Source organism: Plodia interpunctella, chromosome 1 (genome assembly GCF_027563975.2).
Source record: "Plodia interpunctella isolate USDA-ARS_2022_Savannah chromosome 1, ilPloInte3.2, whole genome shotgun sequence".
NCBI lineage: Eukaryota > Metazoa > Arthropoda > Insecta > Lepidoptera > Pyralidae > Plodia > Plodia interpunctella.
In genome coordinates, this window is record NC_071294.1 from 10,786,750 (window position 1) to 10,812,954 (window position 26,205).

Genomic DNA, 26,205 nt, shown 5'->3' on the forward strand with positions numbered 1-26,205 from the left:
TTTACAGTTAACCGGCGATATTACAGGTACTTTTTAAAGTAACTGTTGTTAGTATGAGTGATTTAATTTGCCGCAATGAAAAACCAGCAATGTATACCGAACCAGCCGAAGTTTGGCAAACTGTTCATCGATATTGTTAAGCCACACATTAATAACCCCCATTTTCTGTGATCGTAGTCCTCTTCCCCGAGCCGTCTTGCAGGGACGTAGGGGTAGCTACCCCAGTCCCTATGCACCCTTGCATTACGTCACATGAGTATTAAACTTTTATTGTAGTTTCGGATGTGGTGCATTTTATTATAAGCTTTCAAAGTTCGTAATACGTTTATTGTTACATCTAAATTTTAATTTAGGGCTGAGTTAATGATCTGTATAAAACTAGTTGCTGCCCGCAGCCCCGCTCGCTGTGTTTGAACATTGGCTCAATAGTTTAGCGGTGAAACCGTAACATAGGGTTATGACTTCATTTGTAATATTATTTATGTATTTTTAGTATCAACCAATTTGTACAGCCAATATTACAAAAGTTTAAGAATATTTGGGTAAAAGTTTAAGATTAAAACTCTTTAGTTTTCATGTTGCGAGTACACGACCAAAAAACGCGGTTTTACAATAAAAAAAAAATCAACCAATATTTTCATGTAAATATACATACATGTAAACATATTTTTCAACAAAATTATTGCAAGTAATGATATGGAAAGAAATGTCGAGTTTGATTGCAATTAATTTACAAATTAGGGTGACGACTTATAACCACGAAATTTTTTTCCATCAAACATTCTCTGCTCGCGTGCCGGACAAAATGGAAAGATTGACAAAAAAACCTACCTACAACTATTTAAAATCACACGCGAGGTACCAGGATGACATGAAGGGCGGGAGTTGTAATAAGCTAGTTTAAGGGGGCCTACACGGCCAGATGTGGGGTCCCCAGGGCCGCACTGTGTCTTGGGCTCATTTGAACATCGGCTTGGCGTTAGTTACGAGTATTGTTCGAGGCACAGGGGACAATCGAGGGTCGGCCTAATCGCGGAATTTTATAGACAATTTGAAAATCGAACGCGAGAATTACAAGTTTATCTGGGAATGGGATCTGTCAAAAAGTTTCGATTAAGTCTTTAAAAGCCAAACAATAACATACGTTTATCAAATTAATACATAATACAATCGTTTCTACCAATAATCGTACAGTCAACAGCACACCAAGTTACCTAGCATGAAGTTCTATGGCGCGGTAATAGCGGCGAGTTTGCCTTGAGAATGAATATGGGTAGGTTGATGTGTTGTTGACTGTACCAATAGGTACTAAAAAAAAGAAAATCCCTGGTTGGTATGTTTAATAGAACAAAAAAAAATATAAATCCGACATATCTTTGTCAGCTAAGGGTGTTGTTCCATCGAATATTTATTAGGGAGCGTTTGTACTATCAGCGTGACGGATGGGCGTCGGCGACAAAAATGTCAGATAACTGCTATCGCAATAAGGTAATTTGTCCCCTTAATTTATGTACCGGGTTATAATTAAACTTATCTATGGTCTGGTTCCTTTTTAGGGTTCCTTAAAAGGTAAAAACGGTCAAGTAATAAGATAAAGTCTGTCTATCCGACTGTCAAGATCTTATTTCTCAGGAACGGAACGAAAGGTACCTATCGATTTGAAATTTCTATCAAATATATAGATTTGATTTTAATTGTGAGAGACCTTTGACCTGAGTGTGCTCGCTTTATCAGTATCAGTAGGAGAAATAATGTCAATGTAAGGATTTACATCCAAAATCCGTAAGTACCTATGTAACAAAAGAAGGTATAAACTCGTCAAAACCTATGGTAGGTACAACTAGAAATTTGATTAATATGAAAATTCAAATGCAAAAAATGACATTATGATGAATCCACTTTCAGATTAATTTAAATATAAATTTCGAATAAAATTCTTTGTGTGTTCTTTTTTTCGATTCTTAAATTGACACGTTCGTTTCGTATTGCGTAATAATTTTTCTTAGCGGAATTTGCTATTTCTATTAGTGCTTTTTCGATTTGGATTTATCAGTTGCCAGTTTCAAATAAAAATGTCAAATTCGGAAAACAAATTTTACGGAACTTACTTTATTTAAATTACGCTCGACTCGATCGAACTAGAATATCTGTACCTACCAAGGGTTTTGACGAGTTTATAACTTAAGCAGTGTCATATTTAATTCTAAACGAATGGCGTGAATATGCACAATCATACTCATTATTACTGTGCATACTTAACAGGTTCCGAACATAGATTTAATTTGCAGATGAGGAGATTAAAATTCGTTAAACAAATGCCGACTAAAACAGATATGAATATTAAAACGCTCTCCTTTGGGCTTATTTATTATCTTCCCCTAACACCAACCGTTTCTAGATAGCGTCTCATATTTTCCCTTTAAAAGCTTTGCGCAGATGTGTTCACTAAAAGCGAAAGAGGTAGCCGGGATAGCAAATATTGAGGGACCAGAAGTTACAACTCTCTCTCTCTCTCTTTCTGATTCAATGAAAAGATCAGATTTTTTTTAAAGCACCTCAGGTCCTTACTAACTGATAAATGTTATTATAATTTGAACGATTTTGTTAATAATTGTTAATGATGGATTCAGATATAAATTTAATTGATTTCAGTTACATTTATTTATTCGATTTTGTTCTTTGGGATGACAGCGTGCTCTCCATTTAAATTTGCACACCCGTGGACGGCGAAACATGTAGGATTAAGCTTTTCTTTTAACAGCACATTGTAAAAAAATGTAAACTCATGTTTTTGCAAATAATGTTTGTCTTTGATTTTCACGCATTCCTGGTTGCATTAAAAAATCAAAATCAAATCATTTATTCAGAAATTAGGCATTCACAGGCACTTTTTCACGTCATATTCTAAATTAAATGATACTTACCAAAGCTACAAACTACTAGCATTTCGGGACGACCACTGCTGAGAAGAAATGTCGAAAGTATCTCATTCAAACAGTGTTGGTCCCTATTATGTCAGAAGGGCTTACTATTTTTTAAATATAAATTTATGTACAATTTTTTATCAGTGTAAGCATACTGAGTCTGAAACGGTTCTCCGACAATTGCTTCGTCTACGAACGTTTCGTCGAAAGAATGTTTCGACATCGGGCGTTTGAACGACAGAACCCTTCGTCTACGAACGATTCGCCGACAGAATGTCCTCTATTCTGTCGGCGAATCGTTCGTAGACGAAGCAATTGTCGGAGAATCGTTTCAGACTCAAGTACACTTCGTATTCGCAAGTACAGGTGTAACGCCGGGAGACAAAAATAACCCTAATAATCTTGAAGATTCGGCTGTGATTTCAAAATCGGCCGCCTGTTTGCCGTAAACCCTCCTTAGGAGTGCTATTGCTGCCGAGCAAAAATATAAAAAAGTATATTAATTTCCACTACCGTTTCTATAATAGAATGAGTTGCTTTCACAGTAATAATAGTATCATATACGCATATTCCCGACTGTGATTCAACGACGGGCCCTTCTGAAATACTGTTTATTAACTATCAGCGATGTCAAAATATTTTATCCCATAATCGCCTCGCACGACGTGGGAGAATATTGGACCTATTCTAAGGCACCACACGCCTTCGTCTGACACTGTCACATTTGGTGTGTCGCTTTTTCCGAAGCGCCTCGTTCTGTTCACACTCTAATGTGGGGGTGGGGGGAGGGGGGGGGGGTTGCCGAAACAAACATGTCAGAGTTTAGAAGCCTTTTCAGCGCGCGTGTTTGCCGGCGTACACCATTGAACCATTGTTGTCGGCTAATTCTTAGAAACTCACATGTGACAAAGGAAGAGGAACGAACAGACACTACTTTACACACCCAAAACATGTTACACGTGCGGCTTGGAACTAACGCTCGCTTTTGTGTAACTAGCTCTTACCGAAGACTTCACCCGTGTGTGTTTCCCACGGGAAATGTACTTTTTCCGAATGAAAACACAAAAACACTATATATTTTGTATGTATGAAAAATTTATACTTTTAAAGTTTCGCGTTGCACAATTATATATTAAACGACAGGTATTAAACGCGGACACATATATGCGCGTTCAATATATAATTTTGTAGAGTATATAATATGAGAGGTAATAAACAAATAAACAAACTTCCTTTCACCTTTTTAAATTATTAATTGGGATATTCTTCGGAAGGAAAGTCACCACGACACGATTTATCTTGGTAATGTTTATAGGGTGTTTTATTGGTAGTCGTAAGGTCCTGCCCTTTCGAATATTACGTGGATGTCGTACGAGGCGATTCCGGGATACTAGCAATAGCATTCCCGAGGAGAGTCGATGTCAGGTTGGTCTGGCCCTGTTGGCTGGTCGGTTGTAAAATCGCAGTCGAATTACTTTTGAAGCTTTTACAGAATTCGGGCTTTGTGGTTTCACGACTTCGAATGAAACAACACGAGGGGATGAGATAATTCATATTAGTTTGGCTGTTTGCCGTCTCCATCTTCATGTTAAATTTCATACACAAATTATGTCTTCTATGTAAAAGTAAATTCGAGCTCCGCTACGAAATAAGGTAATTCGGTTTTTAGTACTATATTTTTTAATTGCGTAAATATTTCGGAAGGTCGTCTCTCTTTTATTCATTACACAAATTAAGTGACATCATTTTTCTCTGCTTTCACAATAATTACCTACGTTGAAACAAAAGGCAACAGAGAACGCGGCGCAAACTTATAAACCGCGGTACGAAACTCACTTCAGAGGAAGTCAGGAAGGGAAAGTCCCGAAACTTTAACCAAAAACCGGGAAAAACCCCGAAAATTCCATCCCAACATTGTGCTTCCGCCGGTGGAGCACCGTAAATATTATTCGGGAGTTCCTTTTATTCCCTTTGTTTCTGTATTATCTGTGGTCAACGCGTGGCCGGCCAGAGGTTTTCGCTCGCTTCGGTCGGTGGCGTATATGACCTGGGGCAAATAAATAATGGAAAATATATTGGGACCCATACGAACTAAGCTATTTTGCCCTCGATTCCGCCCGCGTGTATTTTATTACTTTTTCGTACTGCATTATAATACAATTTGTGTCAAAAGGTAAGAAACAATCTTACTGCTGCATTTCTAATATAAGATAGGATTGTGATTATTCAATTAAATTACTAAATAACTTTAAGTTACTTTATTACTTTATTATTGTCTGAATACAAATATTTTTATTTTGGTGACATCGTTATTCTGCCGGCAAAATAAAAATATTTTTATTCAGAATAAAAATGTTTTACTTGGTTAACTTGAAATGATGACTTTAACCACAGGGATTGGTGCAAAAAAAAAAACACTCCGGGAGCGCCGGCAGAAGTGAAAACTTGAATATTAACGTGCACTTTTGACGTCTTACGAATTTTCGATCAGGGCCACTTGTCCTGACGCGAGTTAAATATTTTTTACCCATCACAAAGAAGTTTTCACTTCAACAAGAATCCCACCCCAACCTAACAGCTTATGCTTTTTCATAAGAAATGACGATTACGTTGAAATCAAAGGTACCTATATATTCGGGCCCTCTGAGTTTAGCGCTCCGGAGCACAGCACATTCTAGTGCTACGGTAGCTACACCGCTTCAACTTGAGAAACAATAATGAATCCGAACAAGACACAAAAACTTTCGCCCTCTTGCTCCTTTTTTCGAAGTTAAGGAAAGAAAATAACTTTAATTTGTGCATTTCAAAGACCCCTTCAAAAGTAATTGACAATTTTTTCAAATACAAAAATAAAAGAAGTTTTCGCATGCCATAAGGCGGAATCGCGTACAATTAGTACGGGAGCGTTCCAATATAGTCCAGGAGCCTCGTAAAGATGGTATTTTATTTATCTCGAGCGCTGTTCTGTTCTACAAATATCCATGCAGTTGTCCAAAGAAACTCGACTCGAGTTTCTTTGTATTTTTGGTTAAAAAGAAAAAAAAAATACAAACTGCAAAATATCGAATATTTTTACTTTATTTTTTTGTTTTTAAAATAACAAGATTTTCCATTTCCACCAAGTTTCTGTCAAATCGTAATTTTTCATTAATAAAACTAGCCACTGAATTTTCAGTTATCAAAACTAAGATACCCGTTAATCTCTGTCTACTCTCATGATGAACAGGCATGATAACATATAATGTATACCCTATATGTATGTATATAAAATCATTGATTTCTCGAATCGTTTTTCTTGCGTTGCAATTTATACGAATTACCGTTGCTGATAACATTTTGCGAATCGGACGATCTGCGCTTGAAGGTTTTATGCGCGTCCCTGTTTTATGAAAGCTGCCCCTTGCGCCACTTGACGCTGGAGCGGCGTAATTTGCGCGTTTTGAGTGATTTTTGGGGGGATGATCGGATGGCAGATGGCGAGATATTCGAGATATTGGGCCTCAGTTTTACGCAGGCCTCGCCGATGTGGGCCTTGGTCGTAAAACAAAAAGGAATCTGTCAAGGACTTACGATATAGACCCGCCAAGGATTTGCTTAGTTTTCCGAACAAAATAACACACGAGCAGACATAAGGTATTTTCTACAATTTAGCGTGTGGGCATACGGAAATACGAACTTTGTAATTACAATTTACCGGAAATATTTAAAAAAAAAACGGAACATTTATCAATGTTATAAATCATTCATGTTGACAATACGGGTTTGAAAAATTCCCGGAAATAAATTAAAAACAACAACGATGCACAACTTTTATGCGCAGATAAATGTATATAAATTTTGTTCTAGCTAAAACTAAACGTTCAATATTTATGTTCTAAAGCACTTCAGTAAGTCCATGAGTGCACTATTTTGAACCAAAAAAAGTTATAGCATATAATACGTTTGGACACTGTGAAAACGAAATATTAACAAAAAAATACATTTAATTCTTTTACAAAGAAAGAATACAAAAATAGAACCAAAATGGAAGTTTTTTTTTTCTATCCGGCCAGTATTTTGTGCCTTCTGTGAGTTATTGAAGATAAAGTCTGGCTCGGGTCCGGTCATTTGCGAGATTGATACGTTGGTCACTCCCATATACCTACATATGTTTTATATATGTTAATAAACTTACCGAAGACATGTTGGAGTTATTGCCCAAGTTACGACCCTGTAACAATGAACGATAAGATTAAATTTATGTCATAGTTATGAAAATATGACTCAGTATATATATTAGGCACCATTTATTTTGATGGTGCATCACTAGTCGCGAAAAAAAAAATTTGAATGTTTAGAATCTTCATAAAATTGCTTCTTATGGTCAGTTTTACCCGTACGCATTCTATTAAATTTTCAAAATGCTTCTTATAATGGTACGCCTTTGTGGCTGGCAGGTTATACACGAAACGAACGAAATAAGAATAACATTTTTCAAATCACGAATTCCTTGAAAGAAACAGCGTACAGTCAGCGTAATAAGTTGGAGGTATTTTATCAGGCGGCCCCTTACAATCGTGGGAGGAATTTGTCAATACTGTGCCCTTAGGGCTCCGCTGGGCAACGATTCAGTGCAACACCTGAGTCGTAATGGCGGCAACGTAGTGACGTCATTTATTAGCTCCCGAGTGGAATGGGCGCGGAGGGTAGGGTCAGAAAAAACATTTTTTTTACAGCATATGTTTGTAGCAACAATAGTAGATAAGTGCTGCATTTTTTAAAATTTTCTTCTAAAATTTATAATTTCCGGAAATAACTGACAATCTTTTTACTCTATCTCTTGGTCTATTTTCTAGATACTTACATTATTTAATTTTTTTCACGTTTCTGTGCATTAAATAAATCATTACATTTTTAGCCCCGACGCAAAAAGAGGGGTGTCTGTGGCGTCGTAGATCACAAACGGATGAACCGATTTTCGTTTATTTTATTTTTTTGTGCCATAGATAATTTTATCTCGAGTGTTCTTAGCCATGTCTCATGAAAATCGGTTAAGCTATTCAAAAGTTGTAGCGAAATGAATATTGAAAGTCGGGGTTTGTCTAACAAATAAACTTGTCTATTATCAATTCCAGTACGTAGTATATTATCAAAATCAAATCATTTATTCAGAAATTAGGCTTTCACAGGCACTTTTTCACGTCATATTCTAAATTAAATGATGTTTAACAAAGCTATAAACTACTACCATTTCGGAACGACCACTGCTGAGAAGAAATGCCGAAAGAAACTCATTCAAACAGTGTTGGTTCCTATTATGCCAGAAGGGCTAACCATTTTTTAAATATAAATTTATGTATATTTTTTTATTACAAAAAAATTTCTCGACATTTTATTAAAATAAAAGTCTTTTTTTTTTCTTTAAATTGAAATTGCTTGAATTGAATTCTTGAATTTGCTCATCCGTTCTCGTTGAACTCTCTAAATTTCGTAAATAGCGCTGCCGCTGAACCCATTAGAACAGCGTCTCAATATTGTCGACCACAGAATATTCTAGAATCCATCCGTAATGTACGGTTAGAATACCTAACATCTTGATATCAGCTCCCGAAGGATCTGAATGGGATTATGCACTTATATGCCCTGGGGCTTAGCTCAGACTTGAACATATTTATCTATTAGTTATCTGATATCCAATAGATATGTTGCAGTTAGTGGGATGTTTGAAAATGTATACGGTATTTGACGACCTCGGTGGCGCAGTGGTAAAGTTCTTGCCAAAGTCCCGGGTTCGATCCCCGGTCGGGTCATGATGGAAAACTATCTTTTTCTGATTGGCCTGGGTTTTTGTGATGTTTATCTATATATGTATTTGTTATAAAATATAGTATCGTTGAGTTAGTATGTCATAACACAAGTCTCGAACTTACTTTGGGGCTAGCTCAATCTGTGTGATTTGTCCTCATTTATTTATTATTTATTATCTATGATCGTCTATATATTATTAGTGGTCATATCCGGATTTGGGTGAATTTCACGAGCGTTTGAACGCGGCGTGTAGCGTTACATTTTTAGTGTACGACATTTTTTTTGAATGAAGAATCTTTTTTTTTTTAAATTAAACATTTATAAAATTAACATTGTGCCAGTACTTTACTTATTTATAAAATAGGATAATTAAATTAATTACTATGTGTGGTACCTACAACTTAATAAACACTAATAGGAGCCCGCGGCGGAGTTTAAAACGCTCGTGAAATTTATCCATATCCAAAAGGAATTATTTAGATAGATCATTATATGTAGCGTTGATATTTACCGAATCTTACAATTTAGGGATCTTCAGGGTAAGAGTGAATAGACATTATTCGACCATGCGACACCTTAAACCTCATCTCTGCTTCCCATCAGGCTTGATTGAGGTTAAACCATAGAACTAATAAACGTACATACGTACGTAAATATGATAAACGCACAATTTTTTTTTTGTAAAAAAAGCTACATACACAAAAATATAAATTCAAGGTACAGGCACCAGCACATCAACCTACCCAAATACATTTGCAAACTCGCCTCTATAACCGCGCCATTAGAGGTTCATGCTGGGTAACTAGATGTGCTGTCGACTCTACATAACAGCATCTGTACAAGACATATTTTCTAAAAAATATCAAACATCAATGAAAATTATTTTGTTATTACAAGACGGACACATATAACTATTATTCCATATTCTCTTCTTCATAGTCGTATTCCTCATGGCTGAGGGTCGTGGTGATTACGTGGAATGAAACACACACAACAACTTTCTTGGCATTATTAATGGCCTTCCATAATGGCCATTGCCTTCTCCGTTTCACACACCAAGTGAATAAGAATCAACCAGTGTGCAGGTTTCCTCACAATGTTTTCCTTCACCGGAAGCAAGTGGTGGTCTATGAAAACTACTATACATGAGTCAGTTTGGTATACAAACTCATGTGGCACGAGTAGGATTCGAACCTGGGACCTTTCGATCCACAGGCAGGCGGCTTAACCATTACACCACCACCGCTTCAATTTCATATTATACTCGTAGTTTCATTAGTTTTTATTGTTGAAGATAAACTTTAATTAAATAGTTTTGCAATTCTTGAAATTGATACTCGACCACAAATCGATTACAATTGTTTTACATATTTAACAAATCACCACACCGCAAACATTTAAACGTGAATTCGGCAAAATAACGAGAACTAATATATATTACGTCCAATTATTATTCAACCCCCGACGCAAAAAGAGCTAGGGGTGTTATATGTTGTGTCTGTCTGTGTATCTGTCTGTGCATCGTAGCTCACAAACGGATGAACCGTTTTTCGTTTAGTTATTTTTTTGTGTCATAGATAATTTTATCCCGAGTGTTCTTAGCCGTGTTTCATAAAAATCGGTTCAGCCGTTATAAAGTTGTAGCGAAATGAATATTGAAAGTCGGGATCTTTTTAATTTGTCTAACAAATAAACTTGTAATTATTATATATACTCGTATTATATATTTCCAACGAACAACCGCTATCAACGAATTTCTGGACGTCGTCGGTGTCGCTGGGGTGGCCATATTTCACTTTGCCTGTCCCGGTACATGTCGACACCTTTTTGGCCTTTTTCAGGGTCCCGTACTTTAAAAAACCTTACACGAAAAAGTGGAAAATGTGCGCGAAGTGGAGAAGAATGAGTCCTCGGGCTCCGACGACGCGGCGGTTGGGAAGCAAATGGAAAAACGCTCAGAATTAAGATACAGAAAAAGGAAATTGAGACCTGAATCAATATGATAAGTAGTCGATTTACAATACCAGATTTTTTGAAACTATGAAGCTTTTAACAAAATATATTTACGTAAAATGGTTTTTTTTTGTAAGTACTTGTCACATTTGTATGTGACATGTCTTTTTGATGACGTAAAGATAAATTATGTGCATATTACAAATTAATTTATTGCATATACATATAATAAAATACATAATGAATTTGCAAATATTGATTTGATTCAATTTATTATATTTGATATTGGTTGATTCAATTCTATTTTAAACATTGCTTACAATACACAACTGCCCACAATAAAGTACCGTTTTCAGCATGTATTTATAGAAAATAAAACTGTAATGTTTTTTAAAATTTTCTAAAATTGGTTATTTAAGTACCTAAACGGTATAACTATGTACCTACAGGTTTAAGTGGGAAACGGAACCATTATTGCCCGAGTCCGACTCACACTTGGCCGGTTTTTTATACTCTTTGCATCATGCACTCACTGCAGACACTCCTACACTGTGGCTTTGTAGCATTTTTAGGTATTCCAGTTAGCCAGACTGGTCACACGGATGTTGTGTTTTTTTGTAAAAATGTGCTTAATTTTATTTCTAAGGGTTGCAGTGGTGCCTGTGAAGGAATAACCATAATTAAACTTTTTTTTTGCGGAAGACCGGCGTTTTGACACTATGCTGAGATCATGCGAAGACCATTTTATTTATTTATTAAATTGTTTGTTCTAAGTACAAACATAATTATAAACAAATGTGCAAACTTAATGCTAAAAGCATTCTCTCGCAGCGAATCATTAGGACAAACAGAAAAAAAATGCGGCTAAAAAAAATATTAATAAATTTCAGTACAATATTTAATATTATTCCATGTTCATGTGTTAATAGTCCTATATCTTTTGCACTAAATAAAAGTTTTTTATTTCTTTATTTTTGTCTCTTTTAATGTAAGTTTTGGTACCTACGTAATAGTCTAAAAAAATACTTAATTATTGCCTATAACTTCCTGATCCTAGCAGAATGGGCAAACCCAAGAAGTCCTTGATGTCGTCAAAGATTAAGCGTGCCAATGAAGGTCTGACAATTAGGGACGCGAAGTGGAGACGAAAAAGTCGGAAAGCCCTGGACTCCGATGCTACCAAAAAATTAATCGGCATAACGCTGATATCAGAAAGAGAGAGTTATATCGATTATAGTTTTAGGTAAAGCTTTATTACTTCTGCGACAAATGATAAGGTTATCAGCACCTAATGGAAACATTCGCAAAACAACTGATTATTGAAGTTAAGCCACGGCAAATCTTAAAGTTAAGTTTGGGTTTCTTTAGAGTTTCGACAACAATTCTCTAGGTGCAGTGTGGCGCAAAACAAGATTATTTGGGGAGTGAGAACCAATGATTACAAGTTTTAACTGTCGTTTTAGATAACTTAAGTGTTTGGTATTCGCAGATATCAAGTTATTCCATTTACATAATCCAATACCAGCTCCAACCACAATATTATTGACAATATTTAAAACACTTTAAAAATATAATTATTAATTATTAAATGCAAAGCTTTTTCTTTGTATAAAAAATACACGCTTTATGTAAAAGGTATTTTACAATTTATTAATTGCGAAAAATAAATAAATGGCCAATGCTCCATACTCTGGTCTGACAACTAAAGATGACTGAACTTGAAGATCGTGAGAAGCAGATAAAAGGTTTAAAAGAGGACAATCTACGACGCGAATTAACTGGGAAAGCGGAAAAATGAGATGATTGAGGGAGACAATCCGTGGTTATAGTCTACGACAGCAATAGACAAGATCAGTGAATTGTAAAAAATAATTTTATTTTTTAATAAGTCCCAGTTTATGTAAAATAGATACAGATATATTTAGAATCGTTATGATATTGATATACTATAACAATGTAGCATAGGATCATTATACGAAGATTGAAAGTTGGTTGGAGAGTACATTTTCAAGAAGTATGAAATTATAAAAATAAATTTAACCATCATAAAATACTACAATTTTGTAACAAATGTTATTAAGAAGTGATCACCATAAATGTAATATTTAACGTAGCTGTCGAACAAACATAGCTTTGTTAATGAACATTTTAGCACGTTGTGACGTCACTTCTACACTTCTATGTGTCATTTAGTATGGACGAGTCCAAAGAAAAAATTGTCAACTAGTCTATTTTTAGCAAATGCGTATTGCTAATGGCCGTGACGTAATGACCGATGCAGGACACCTTGTCATGCTATCGACTGTACTAACCAACCAACATTCCTATGAAAAGTCCGGAAAGCCATAATCTATTTAAGCAATAATAGCTTAGCCGAGCTGTTGTAACTTACGTCTAATTGGGGGCGAACAAAGGAGCCTGGAGAGGGGGGGGGGGGGGGGGGTGTAATGGCAAGTCTTTGTATCCTTCGATCTCGAGAACAGACGTGCGGATGCTTCGAGAGTCGAGTGCTTACTGAAATATTTCCACATGATTTGTTTGAGCTAATAATTGTTGACTGACTAGCTGCACTTGTCGCATGTAATTACCCATCACTAATTACCGGGTGGAGTTCTACACCATTCTACTTGGGGAAAAAATACATGATTAAATTTAGAATAATTTTTAAATTCGCGGCGCAACAAAATCGGTTTAAGTCGTTTTTGAAATATTCACAATTTTGTAAAAACTCATCAAAATTTATTGTGTTCGCGGTGAAAAAGTTGACCAAAATGGACTGACCTTTGCTGGTCTAATAGGCTGATTTGTATGTATAAACCTACGGTAATAAATTGTTTAAACTATAGTGAAAACAGCATCAAGATCCGTAGCGTAGTTTTAAAGTATATAGTGGTCATACAGACAGCGGGAAGTGACTTTGATGCTACTTCAAATTCAAAATTCTTTATTCAATTTAGGATGATATACATCACTTATTGACGTCAAAAATTACTTAAACGAAGTCTACTGCCGGCTTCCAAAGCGCAGGTGAAGAAGAAGCGGCGCAACAAACTTCACCGCAGCCTTTTCTCCAAGGACGTCTATTAACAAATATAGGTCTTATACATGGAGTATATACTATGTAGGATAGTGATGACAATATTATTATATGATGCGATCGTCCCTGTACAGTCAACAGCACATCAAGTTACCCTACACGAACCGAGTTTGCAATGAATTTGGGTAGGTTGATGTGGTGTTAACTGTACATTTTAAGTATTATAGTATTTTTAGTCACTAAAATAGTTTTGTTTCGTACAAAGAGTCAGTTCCGTCCGTGTCTGACATTTGTCAGTGTTAACAGCGCGTGCATATATCGCAGGATCCGCTTCGAATCTGGTCATAAATAGCGCGGTAATGCGGGCAACACTACGCGAGTGCCAAGACTGCGGACGTTCGGTGCGTTTGTATACGACTGTTTCTCTGTAAATTCGCTAGTTTGCACGATTGCTGCTCGGCGACTTAAACTATATATGTTTCAAATTATGTTCTGTAGTGGTTTCTGTAGATAAAAAAATCACGTTGACGGTTCACAACATAAAAATCTTTTAAAAGATTATGGTAATTATATCATTAGAAAGAACAAATTATAGGGTTGTTAATGTTGTGCGATTTCTTTATATACAAGGTACCTTTGTACTGTTATCCTAAACGTTGAAACAATGTATTACAAAAACATATTATCGTCTCAACCACAAAAGGAAGTGATCCGAAATATTTCCCAAGTACCTACTTTGAATTTGTGTTTGTGTCCATTGGACTCGCAGTACAAGCTCAGTGCTTAGTGTGGGCCGTTGAGTGTTGTCCATTTATTTATTTATTTAATTCTATAATGATTCTTCAATTGGTTTAGCGACTTGTCATATATATTTCTAAACATATTTTTCACTGGAATACTGGCCGGCGAGAAATGTGATTTATAATTTTGTCGTTATTATTTTTTATTTTTCACCGGAATACTTACTGGCCGGCAAGAAACAGATCATGTGGTTATATAATTTGTCATTATTCTTTTTTTTACCTCCAATACTGGCCAGCAAGAAACGTTGTTTGTTCGAAGTGACAGAACAGAAATATAAATCAGGGACGGTGAATATTTCTTTAGCATTCTAAAGACGAGAGGTAATTAGTGACATTCTTTTAGACCGACCTTGTTGAAAATAATGAAAAGAAAAAGTGTAAATATGATTTTTAATACGTATTATTTATTTGGGACATAAACAACATTACAATATTTTGGCGGATCAGGGCTTGTGAATAACTGAAACCATTTTAATATTTATTTTAATTCGGTTCGCAACATTTTGTTCGGAGCGAAAACGAATTTAGCGTATTGGAATATTTGAAAATGGTGTTTGATTATATTATGATAATCATATTATGAAAGGAATATATACCTAAAAAGTCCACCTTTCAGGTCTGTCTGAATGAACGCGATAAACTCAAAAACGATTTTTGCACGGTTTTCACCAATAAAGAAAGAAAGAAAAATTGTTTATTTGGATGTATCATTACACTAGTTAAATTTTTACATACAAAAATTTTACAAAATTATACACCAAAACGGCCTTCGCTCAGCATCTGTCGTACATCATAGCATGAGTCACGACGCTGGTCTTCCGCGAATACCAAATTTTCAAAATCAATAGATACTGTGATTTCTGAAAGGTTATGTATATAATTTATTACTGTTTTACCCGAGCGAAGCCAGTGCAAAAGCAAACAAGTAACACTTCTGTACTTTTATTAGTTTGTCACTGCGCTGAACAGTTCAAATGTTTATTTTGGTTTAAGTGTACTTGAGATCCTTTAGTTGTTTTGTTAATTTGACAGAGATTAACGATGGATCTGTCGAGTTCAAAATCCTAACAGGTACTTATTTCTGACATTTTCAAGATCATATACCGTTATACCAATTAATATTATTAAATTTCCGTCTCCCGCCCTGTCTGTATGTTTCGTGTACATTTAATATGAAAAAAATATCGTGATAAATTACATTTAATAATGTTATTACTAATAGCACAGTTTGGTAAGATTCAAATACTTGTTCCTTGCTGTACGCGAACCAGCCGCTAGCGTCCACGTGCGGTCAGGGTTGTCACAAATGTGTAGTGCATTCGATGGCCAGCATATCTGAACATCAAAAGTGGAGACGTAAGTCACGTAAGTCACATCCCAATAGCCCCACTATTATAATGCAGTGGGTCCAGGAGTATTTGAAAATGCTAGACCCATTAGTGGGAATTAGCAGTGGAACCTACCAGTCCGGAACGCAAATCATTAGTTAGATTATTCTATTACTTAAACGCTGATATACGCAAGTAAGTCACTTGAGTAATACAACTTTGAACTGAATGAATGAATAAAATTATGCATCACAACACAAACAAAGCGAATTAAGCAGTTGTCACAAATGACCGTGACCGAATTAAGTAGATGGTACAAAAATCTTTGAGAAATAAATTTTATTAAAAGTTTTTACGTATACAGTCTAAAAAATGGACGGGGGAGACATCTGGCTAACACAAAAATATCAGCGTATCATATTGTCATGTTCATTACAGCACAAGCATAATACCACACGAGGCTGTCACGAGCACAGTCACACTCACTGACATACTTGCAAATAGACATAGAAAAATTCATCACGGTGGATGGTTCCGCCTTAGAATAGGATGGATGTCGATGTTGTACGAGGCGACTAAGGGACATATAGCCTTGGTGGCTGATAGAAACAATAGCATTCGCAAAGAGGGTTGACGTCAGACAGCCCCGACGTCGTCCTGGGAAATTCCGCTCCGATAATCCGATAAATACATTTTGATAGCTCCCAAATCACGTACATAGGAATGAAATAACTTTTTAAGATAAATCTAGCTGTTGTTTTCTGCACCGTCTGCGTAGCCAGTGGGTAGATTGCAAATTTCATCAAAATCTGCCCTGGGATTTTTTGCCGTGCAAGCGTGACAGATATTCGCGTTTATAAAATAATTAAAGTCCCCTATTTATTAAGTTCTTGCACTTTATCGCACCACATTTCTGTCTCTGTTTGGTCTTATGGTTGACTGGTAGAGAAAGTCATGGCGTTAATGGCATGGCGCCGTTTGCACATATTTTTTTGTGATTTTGTGCATTAAATTTTTAAATAAATAATATAAATTTCCCTTAAAATCATCTCTCCAGCTACGTATACGACATATAGGGACAGATTGTAGGTCTCAAATTTCATTCAGCGCGATTCAAATTTGTATAGTTACGTAATTATTGTGGACATTCGAATTGTGTACTTTTGTGATACTTGTGACATTAAAGAAAAACAAGTGTTCGCATTCCAGGATTTTGTTGAGTCTTCAACTTACTCTTGACAAATACACATAACATACACGCTAAATTTCCTAACGGCATATTCGATGTCTATATAATTGCTAATCAATAACAACACTATACGTTTGACACCGCTTGTCGCGGGTGTCGCAGACAGCCACGGTATCATTCGCTGATGGCTAATGCATAAAATTTCATAGTCGGGAGAACCCTTTTTCACTTTATGTGAAAAATGAAGATTTGTTTTTGGCGACAATCCAAACGCTTCGTCTGGCGGATCAAGCTTGCTAATGCAATTTTGGTGAAAATTGCTGGGATAATTTTTAAATAGGCATTTTGTGTTGCTAGCTAACTGTTGCTCACGTCATTAAAAAAATCATATGCGTTTCCCGTACACTTACCCACCATTATGGCACTTTGGAATGTTGATTTAAAAAAACAAGTAACATTGTTTAACCTCAAATATAATTGTCTTTAAATATAATATCTACTCCAAATTTCATCAAAATTGATCCATCGCTCCAACCGTGCCGTGATAGCGTGACAGAAAATGCATCGATGTGACACCGCAGAAATCGTATGAAGATTTAACGTACGTCAACGTAAGTCACACGCTATAGGCAACAATGGAGCCGCAACGTGCTCCGTAGCGATATCCCTATACGATAAACTTTAAATATACCAATATTTTCGGCACTGCAACAAATAATTGGCCGGGTGGTAGAAATCGTTTTTTCAATAAAAAAAATCTTGCTTGTTCTACGAGCTGACGGACGGATATTGAAGTATCGGTTCGGGTAAATTAAAAATTCCTGATGCTACTTCACAGTATTATGGCCAAATTTCGAGGGTACAGGAATGAAACTGATGAAAAGACTCATCCTCCCGTGTTCCTGGTTGCGTTACATGTTATGACGTTCCGAAACTCTGGGCACGCCTATAAAGGAAACCATTAATTTTGAAGTTTCACTTGTGTGTTTACGTTCGCTGCCTCTTTGACAATGCTATGATTGCCTAGGATTTTTATCCTTTAGTCGCTTCGTACGACATTCAAGACTCATTTAAGGGGCGATATGGTGTGGAATTATTGGAGAGCGGGTTATTTGATAAAGTCATCAGGGATTCTATGAATGAATAAAATTCCACAGTGTATGTATTATAATATTTAAACGCTGGTAGCAAATAAAATTCTAAATTCAATTATTAAAAAACGATAAACTCTCTTTTTAAAATTTTTGCCATCGTTTTCTTTTGTAATTTAAATGAAACAACGATTTTAATGAGCGATTTCTCCGACTTCAATCTTTTTCTAATACATTATCATAATACACTTTATGATAATGTATTTTTAATACGAATATCCCGAGAAAATAAAACATGAAAAATATTAATTATTTAATATAATGATGGATGACTGTAAATTTGAAGATAGATAACTTTATTATTTTACACATCGACATTTCATAATATATTTTGTTTATAACCATCTTTTCGAAGTAATCATTCTTCTTTATAGGTAGGTATTATAAAATGCACTTATATGAATGTCCTTTAATTAAACACCAGAAAAATTAATATAAATGATGTTTCTACGGTATTTTCACTGGTACAGACATAAACACATTTGTATTGACTTATAAATGTTATGTCTGTTTGAGGAAAACATCGCGAGGAAACCTGCATACTGGTTGATTCTTATTTATTCTTATTGTGTGTGAAATGGAGAAGGTAATGGCAAACCACTCCATTCACAATGTCAAGAAAGTTGTTGTGTGTGTTTCATTCCACGTAATGACCACGCCCTCAGCCATGAGGAATACGACTATGAAGAAGAGATAAATGTTATGTTACATAGTAATAAAAAATATATGACTTTCGTTTATTTACATAGAAATATTTGTTATTTTTTCAATATTTCTAAAGAGTTATGTCACAAAAATCTCAAAAATTAAAACATTATAATATTTCAAAGCGAGCTGAATTCTCGCGCCAACGTCACAATAATAAATGCAGCAAAAAAAAAATTTTATCTTTTCGAAAAATCTCTCTCAGCGAAAACGGTGGACATTTTTCATTCATTCGAAATTCAACCTTCATTACCTTGACGCGTGTTTCATAATAATTAAATTCCATCAGAGAAATTATCATGCAGCCCGCGCGGGTTCTTTGCAAATGTTATTTTTTTAAATGTGCACGAAGTAAGTTCATTATTTTAATGTGATTTCATTAAGGATATATATTTTTAGGGTTCCGTGAAAACAGACCTTTTGTTGATTGCGGTTTACATTTTTTACGTACGAATCATACCGTATATATATTTTTATGTAGGCGAAAATTTTGAAACCTAAACTTAAGTTAAAACTACTTTATTCCAAAAAAACAGGTCATCTCTCTCATCTGAGCGGTTTTTTGGCTTCTTCCTTAGTCGTTGAGCGATGGAGTCCAGGGTCGTCTAACCTACTTTTCTATTTAATATTCACGTTTTGATTATTTTGGTACTAATCTTGTTTGTGTGGGAAATATAATCGGCAACATAAATTGTTTAACCATAAATAAATTGATTAAGAATATTCTACGTTTCATTCCATTTATCGTGAGAAATAAAATAAAGGAACTAACATAAAGAAGTATTAAATAAAACGTCTCGTAAAGTAAGGAAACGTCAAAGTTATCACGGGAGACATACCCTGACGTACCGGTTAATATCGCGAGGAGGAAAACATTATTTTATTAAGCGTCGGGATGGGACAGGTGGGGACATCTGATAGGGTGACCATGCTGCGTTGGAGATAAGGATTTTATTCTCCATTTGTAATTTTTTAACTAAGAAATATTAATTTGTATTATTTCGTTGGGGTTAAAAAGAGGTGTAAGGTAACCAAATATCGCTACAAAAAGCGAATTTTTAATGAATCTTGATTAAGCTAAATAAGAATAGATTGACAATGACTAACTTGACGTTAATTCACGATTCAAAAATAGAAATACTTAAATTTTTAAAAAGAACTTTGAATCACATACTTGTTTTGTTTGTGTTTCTAAATTGTGTTCACGATTCAGAATGTAATATAAAAAAATAATTTCCTATATTTTATTATTAAATTATTTATTTAAATAACAAGACTTACAAATAGGTAACTAAGTGTACACAACACATACTCATTTTTATAGATATTTTTTTCATATAAAGTGTAATTTCGAATCTCTTCATAGTCGTATTCCTCATGACTGAGTGTCGTAGTCATTACATGGAATGAAACACACGTAACAACTTCCTTACCATTATTATTGGAGTGGTTTGCCATTTCACATTTCGCACACAATTTAACAATCCAGTGTGCAGGTTTCCTTACGATGTTTTTCCTTCACCCGGAGCAAGTGGTAATCGATGAAAACGACTATACATGAGTCAGATTGGTATACAAACTCATGTGGCACGTGTATGATTCGAACCTGGGACCTTTCGATCCACAGGCGGGCGGCTTAACCATTACACCACCACCGCTTCTTTTCTTCATTTCGAATAACTTTCTCACAAAAATAATGTCTTATGGCAACCCCAAACCGGAGACTAAATCAAAATAACTGAACATCGCTCCGTCTCGGCCCGGAGCCCTAGGGGCCCTTCGCATATTTCCTCGCTCGCATTTCAATGATCTGCTCAATCGTTATGACTCGATGGCATTTTTGTATCAAGTTTTATTGTCGACTAGAGTTATGCGAGTAAAATGGGAATAGATGTTGAATGAATGAATGAATGAATGAATGAATGAATATTTTTTATTGCATAAAATATGTTCCACACATACAATGGTGGAAAAATCAGGAGTGTTTCACACATTTAGTCATTCCTGACGTGCTACAATGTCATAATTATTAAAAAATAAATTTAAATTAAATTATCGTTAACTTATAAATTACAAAATACAATTAAATTTCTCAAATATTCCTTGACACTTGACTTATTCTGATTATAAAAGTACCCACAGTCCACAAGCCCGTCACGTCTGTCTGTATGAACGCGATAAACTCAAAAACTACCGGTCGGATTTTTGTACGGTTTTCACCAATTGATAGCGCGATTCCTGAAGAAACTTGAGTTATAATTTATTAAAGTTTTACACAGGCGAAGCCGGGACAGGCTAGTACTTAATAACACATCGTAAAAACAATGACCCTGCCGAGGCTGTTCGTTTCTAAGCTTGGATTTTTATGCACTGTTATTTCGAGAATGTATTAACCAAAGTTTATACATACAAAACAGCCTGTTAGACCGTGCGAAGCCGGGTGGGGTTGCTAGTACTTATCCATACTTCTATACTATTCAATGACACTAATATTATACAGAGGAAAGATTTGTATTTTTGTTTGTACCTAATGAATAAACTCGAACATTTATTGTGAAATTTAGCACAGAGATAGTTGAAACATTCAGTAGTAACATTTACTACTTTTTTCTTATGCTTTTTTTTTACTTTCTTTAGGTAAAAACCCAAGCGAAGCCGGGGCGGGTCGCTAGTAATTACTAAATCAGATAGATATAGATAAAATGGAAAAGCTAAAACGGTTTTGCCTAAACACACAGTCTACTTAATGCTATATATGTATAGACATAACACTGCATGTACTTAACAGGTTAAGCTAATTCCCTCGTCTCTGTCTGCCGTGATGTATGTACAACTGTTGCGCTAACCTGGCTGTGAGCCATTGTTACGGGATACATTTTAATAATACCCAAGAATAGGACCAATTGATGTTGCACGAGGCAACTGAAGGACACAGCCTAACAGCTAACAGCATTTCCAAGGAGGGTTGACAGTCAAGCAGGCGGCCGGTTGTAAAATTACAGACGGATCTACAAAATTGTACGCGTGTTTTATACGCAGAGTTATCAATCTAATTTAACGGACCTTCGGCTCCAACGCTCAAGTGCCGAGGAACGAACCAGGAAGGAGCTCAGATGAGAGACAGCTTTCCCTACATATTTTAAAGAAGGTCTTTGGTTAAATATGCTCCTAAGAAAATAATTGGAATATTTATTATGTTATAACTGGTATTTTAAAAATTTAAAAAAAAGAGAAATAGTAATTTTCGATAAATATAAACAAAGTTGTCCGGCGATCGAATCGCGTCTCGATATCGATAATTCATCGCCGCACGTCTCTATAAATCAGCGTTCTAGTGTTGCCCACGTACGATAACCGGTCGATAAAATATTCTTGCTATAAAATATAATTTCTAAATGATTTCGCATGATAAGTAGAAAGATAAATGTTACGTGGGTATCTTCATGAAATTATATAAATCAAGGAAAGTTTTATATAAACTTGTGTAATGAAGATCACAATATTGTTTACTTGTTTGTCGAGAACTGAATCGATTTTAATCATCATTCCTTGGGCAACAGGAAAATTTGTATTAAAGTAAATACTTTACGTAAATATTCTCGGAAAGCAGTATATTATTATTACAATTCGAAACACGTTTTCTGTTGAAGGACACTATGATTTTTGATGAACTTTATACCACGCTGTCTCTGTGTCGTCTTATGGTTGACTGGTAATGCCATATGGCGTTAACTCCTGCTTTTTTTTATGACCCTTAAGCCTAGTCGCTAGCCAAACTTTACGCAGAATGTTGCTATTTAACTCTGTAAAAATATAAAATGCATAAAATTATTTAATCACGATAATTAAGGGAGAGTTGCACCGTCAACTTTAACGTTGATTTTAACGTGCGCGCCGGTGACGTTTAGACAAAATGGTATCAACGCACGTTGAAGACTACGTTAACTTTAAAGTGCGCAGAAAAATAAAAAGTACGCCATTTTGTCTAAAACGTCAGCGGCACGCCCCCGTTAAAATCAACGTCAAGTTTGACGGTGCAACTTAATTGCACTTTCACTAATTGTAATTAGTACAATAAAGTTTAAACAAAAATGAATATTTTGCAATGACTTTGAATAGGTTGAGTGCTGTGTATTGTACATACATTAAGGGTTGAATTATTAATACGGACAATGTTCACTTGGAATCAAAAATCACACAAAAAAAAGCTTGCCTAAAAATAAACGAAAACAATAGTAATGATAAAAATTTAATTTGCACGTGGCAAAATAAAATTGGATGGAAAATACAGTTTTTCCCGTATTCGACTTGAAACGAAATGTTTTTATATGATAATGACTATTATTTGATTGAAAATTTTACACCCATATAATAAAATCAATGTTGGAAGCGCTCGTAAGAACTTAAAAAAAATCACAAACGAAAATGAAAAAAAAAAGATTTAGTACTTTTTCAATTGCTAGCTCGCTAGGGATTTGGACATATAGAAAAGAAAAAATGAATTTGGACCTGAGTGCAAAGAGAGAATAATTTATTTCGTTCGCACAGCATATCATATGGCTATACAGTTAGCCAGACTTTGTCGGATTCGGTACACATTGCTGGTTTTTCACTGCGGTAAACAGAATCCTTTATATAAACTGCGCAATGTTCTTAAGAGTTCGGCGATAGTGTGGAGCCGGCATCGAGCTCTGAAATCTGCACACTCGCGCACTGCCTCTAATAATATGTATGAAAAAATGGATAAAAGGAAATCCATTTCTTTTATTTATCAGCAAAAACGAATAAAATAATTAAATATGTGCTAATTGTGAAGGTTTTTATGTTTTCTAATTGGGCACAGAGGTCACAATTTACAAAACTTACCAATCTCTCAAATCCTTGTAGTCGTTTTGTTACATTTAAAGTCATGGGTAACCGCATTTTATTATATTCCTATACGAATTATAAGGAAGCGGCGGTGGTGTAATGGTTAAGACCCTCGCCTGTGGATCAAAATGTCCCAGGTTCGAATCCTACTCGTGCCATATGAGTGTATACAAATCTGACCCATATATAGTAGTTTTCATCGACCACCACTTGCTTCCGGTGAGGGAAAACATCGTGAGGCTGGTTGATTATATTAACTTGTGTGTGAAATGGAGAAGGCAATGGCAAACCACTCCATTAATAATGCCAAGAAAGTAGTTGTGTGTGTTTCATTCCATGTAATGACCACGACCCTCAGCCATGTGGAATACGACTATGAAGAAGATAAGAATAATATTGTGTATTTGTCAAAAAAACATCCATTTCTGTTAGAAGTCCTGTTTATAAACATGTACAATCGACCGCAAATTAAGTTATTCTACATTGATCTTTAAGCTGCGGTAATAGCGATGAATTTTGAAGACAAGCTTGAAGTGCTGTCGACTGTACCATGTTACGTTGTAAGGAAACATAATGTTTCATAGAAAATATGCCAATTCTTTTCCTCTTTCATGTGGCAGGTGAGTGTATGGGTGTTTACGACAATGAGAGAATTTGTGTATACCCATTACCATACGAAGCGGTACAAAGGCACAGAAATTGCTGAGGAAATTAACCCAATTTTTGTTTTCTATTCTTATTGTTTCGAGTATATATACATACATATATTTTTCTCATAATAAGTATTTACAAAAAATATTTTTTTCTTAGAACCTTGTTGCATGAAATGCGTGATCGAAAAAAATTATGACCGTGCAGTGAAACGTTGAGGAGTTCCCTTATTGTGAGCCGATCCTGGACGCATCATCAGGTCATGATTATCATGCCAACGCATTTGAGATTTTTACAGACAGACAAACCGCCAGACAGATTATATAAGTAGAACGTAAAGCATAAAAAATGTTTGGCCGAGATGGACTCGAAAAATTCTATTTCATCCTGGGTGTAAACTTGTTTGATGGGTTATTTTTTCCAGAACGTTCTAAATCAAGTTAGCTTAAATATTATCTTACTAGCTACGCCCCGGGGTTTCGCTCCCGTATGAATTTCGGGATAAAATGTACCCTGTCTTATTTTCAGGTTATATTCAACCCGTGTACCAAATTTAATAACGGTCGGTCCAGTAGATTTTGCGTTAGAGTACACAAAAATACATACACACATACACACCCTCACAAACTTTCGCATTAATAATATTAAGTAGGATGGAAATCAAATATTTTTAGTACTTGGCACTGTTCCATGTTACACTATTATATTTGCCTACGGCTCTCTCTGTATTTTACTACTAGATGTTGCCCTAGGCTTCGCTCCCGTGGGAATTTTGAGATAAACTATAGCTTATAGCAATCTTGGACAATGTACCTTTCTAATGGTGAAATAATTTTTGAAATCGGTTCGATATTTTCGGAGATAATAACCCGCCTCAAACATACGAATTCTTATTATATTCTTAAATATTATAATTAATTTGGGGTTGAGACATTGGGGCCGTGGGGACACAAACTATACAAGGCCATCACCACTAAAATCATTGAGGTAACAGGTGACCAAAAAGCTGGCATATATCTAGGCCAGAGATTAAGCATTGCCATTCAACGTGGCAATGCTGTCAGCCTTTTGGGCACGCTCCTCAAACGAAAAAAGGCCTCGGGTCGCGCAGTCACAAGCGGGCCGCGGGTTGCCGACCGCTGCTACAGAGTCATTTAATGAGTGGAATTATCTGCGCAGGCGATCGTTTTCACGTGCTATCGGCCATCACTGAGACCTTAATATACGGAACCAAGATATCAGTATCACTAAATTGCAACCTTTAGCTTTTCTGTTCTTTTACAACTAGGGGAAGTATGCACGCAAACGTAGCCACATGTCAAATCATCTATCTATATACTAGAGACCCGACCCGGTTTTGCTCGGGTAAAAACATTAATTATTGATAACAACCTTATAAAAATGAGTCGTGCAGTTTTTGATGAGAACAGAAAGACAGATGCGGCAGAGGATTATATGTTTTATGACATGTAAGGAAAGGAACTCTATGGGACGGTTACAGGGGCGAATTTGCAATGCGAATTTTGTAAATCAGTATTAACTGACTGATTTTGAGTATGCAATTGATGCGTTTGAAGTGGTTATAGTTTACGGTGGTGATCCAGTGGTTAAGTTACCGTCCGGCTGTGACCGAAAGGTCCCAGGTTCAAATATAACTACCACATATATTTGTATACCAATCTGACTCATGTTTTCATTGAACACCACTTGCTTCCGGTAACTTAGTTCACTAGTATGTAAGCGACTAATTGTCAATAGATATCTGGTGATGACTACCCAGTTATAAAAATCAATCCTTGAAGAACCTG

At 35.6% G+C, this 26,205-nt stretch overlaps 1 protein-coding gene across 5 annotated transcripts in view; it reads right to left on the minus strand.

Annotated features, from left to right (window-relative positions):
* The window catches only part of LOC128674194 (chondroadherin-like), a 236,589-nt gene that overhangs the window by 107,849 nt on the left and 102,535 nt on the right, over nucleotides 1–26,205 (minus strand). For 4 of the 5 annotated variants that reach the window (XM_053752646.2, XM_053752610.2, XM_053752627.2 and 1 more), the window contains one exon: nucleotides 7,099–7,134. The exons of the other annotated variant lie outside the window; for it this stretch is intronic. In XM_053752646.2, the coding sequence (XP_053608621.1) occupies nucleotides 7,099–7,134 (36 nt within the window). The remainder of the gene's footprint in view (nucleotides 1–7,098; nucleotides 7,135–26,205) is intronic. 5 annotated transcript variants of the gene reach the window in all.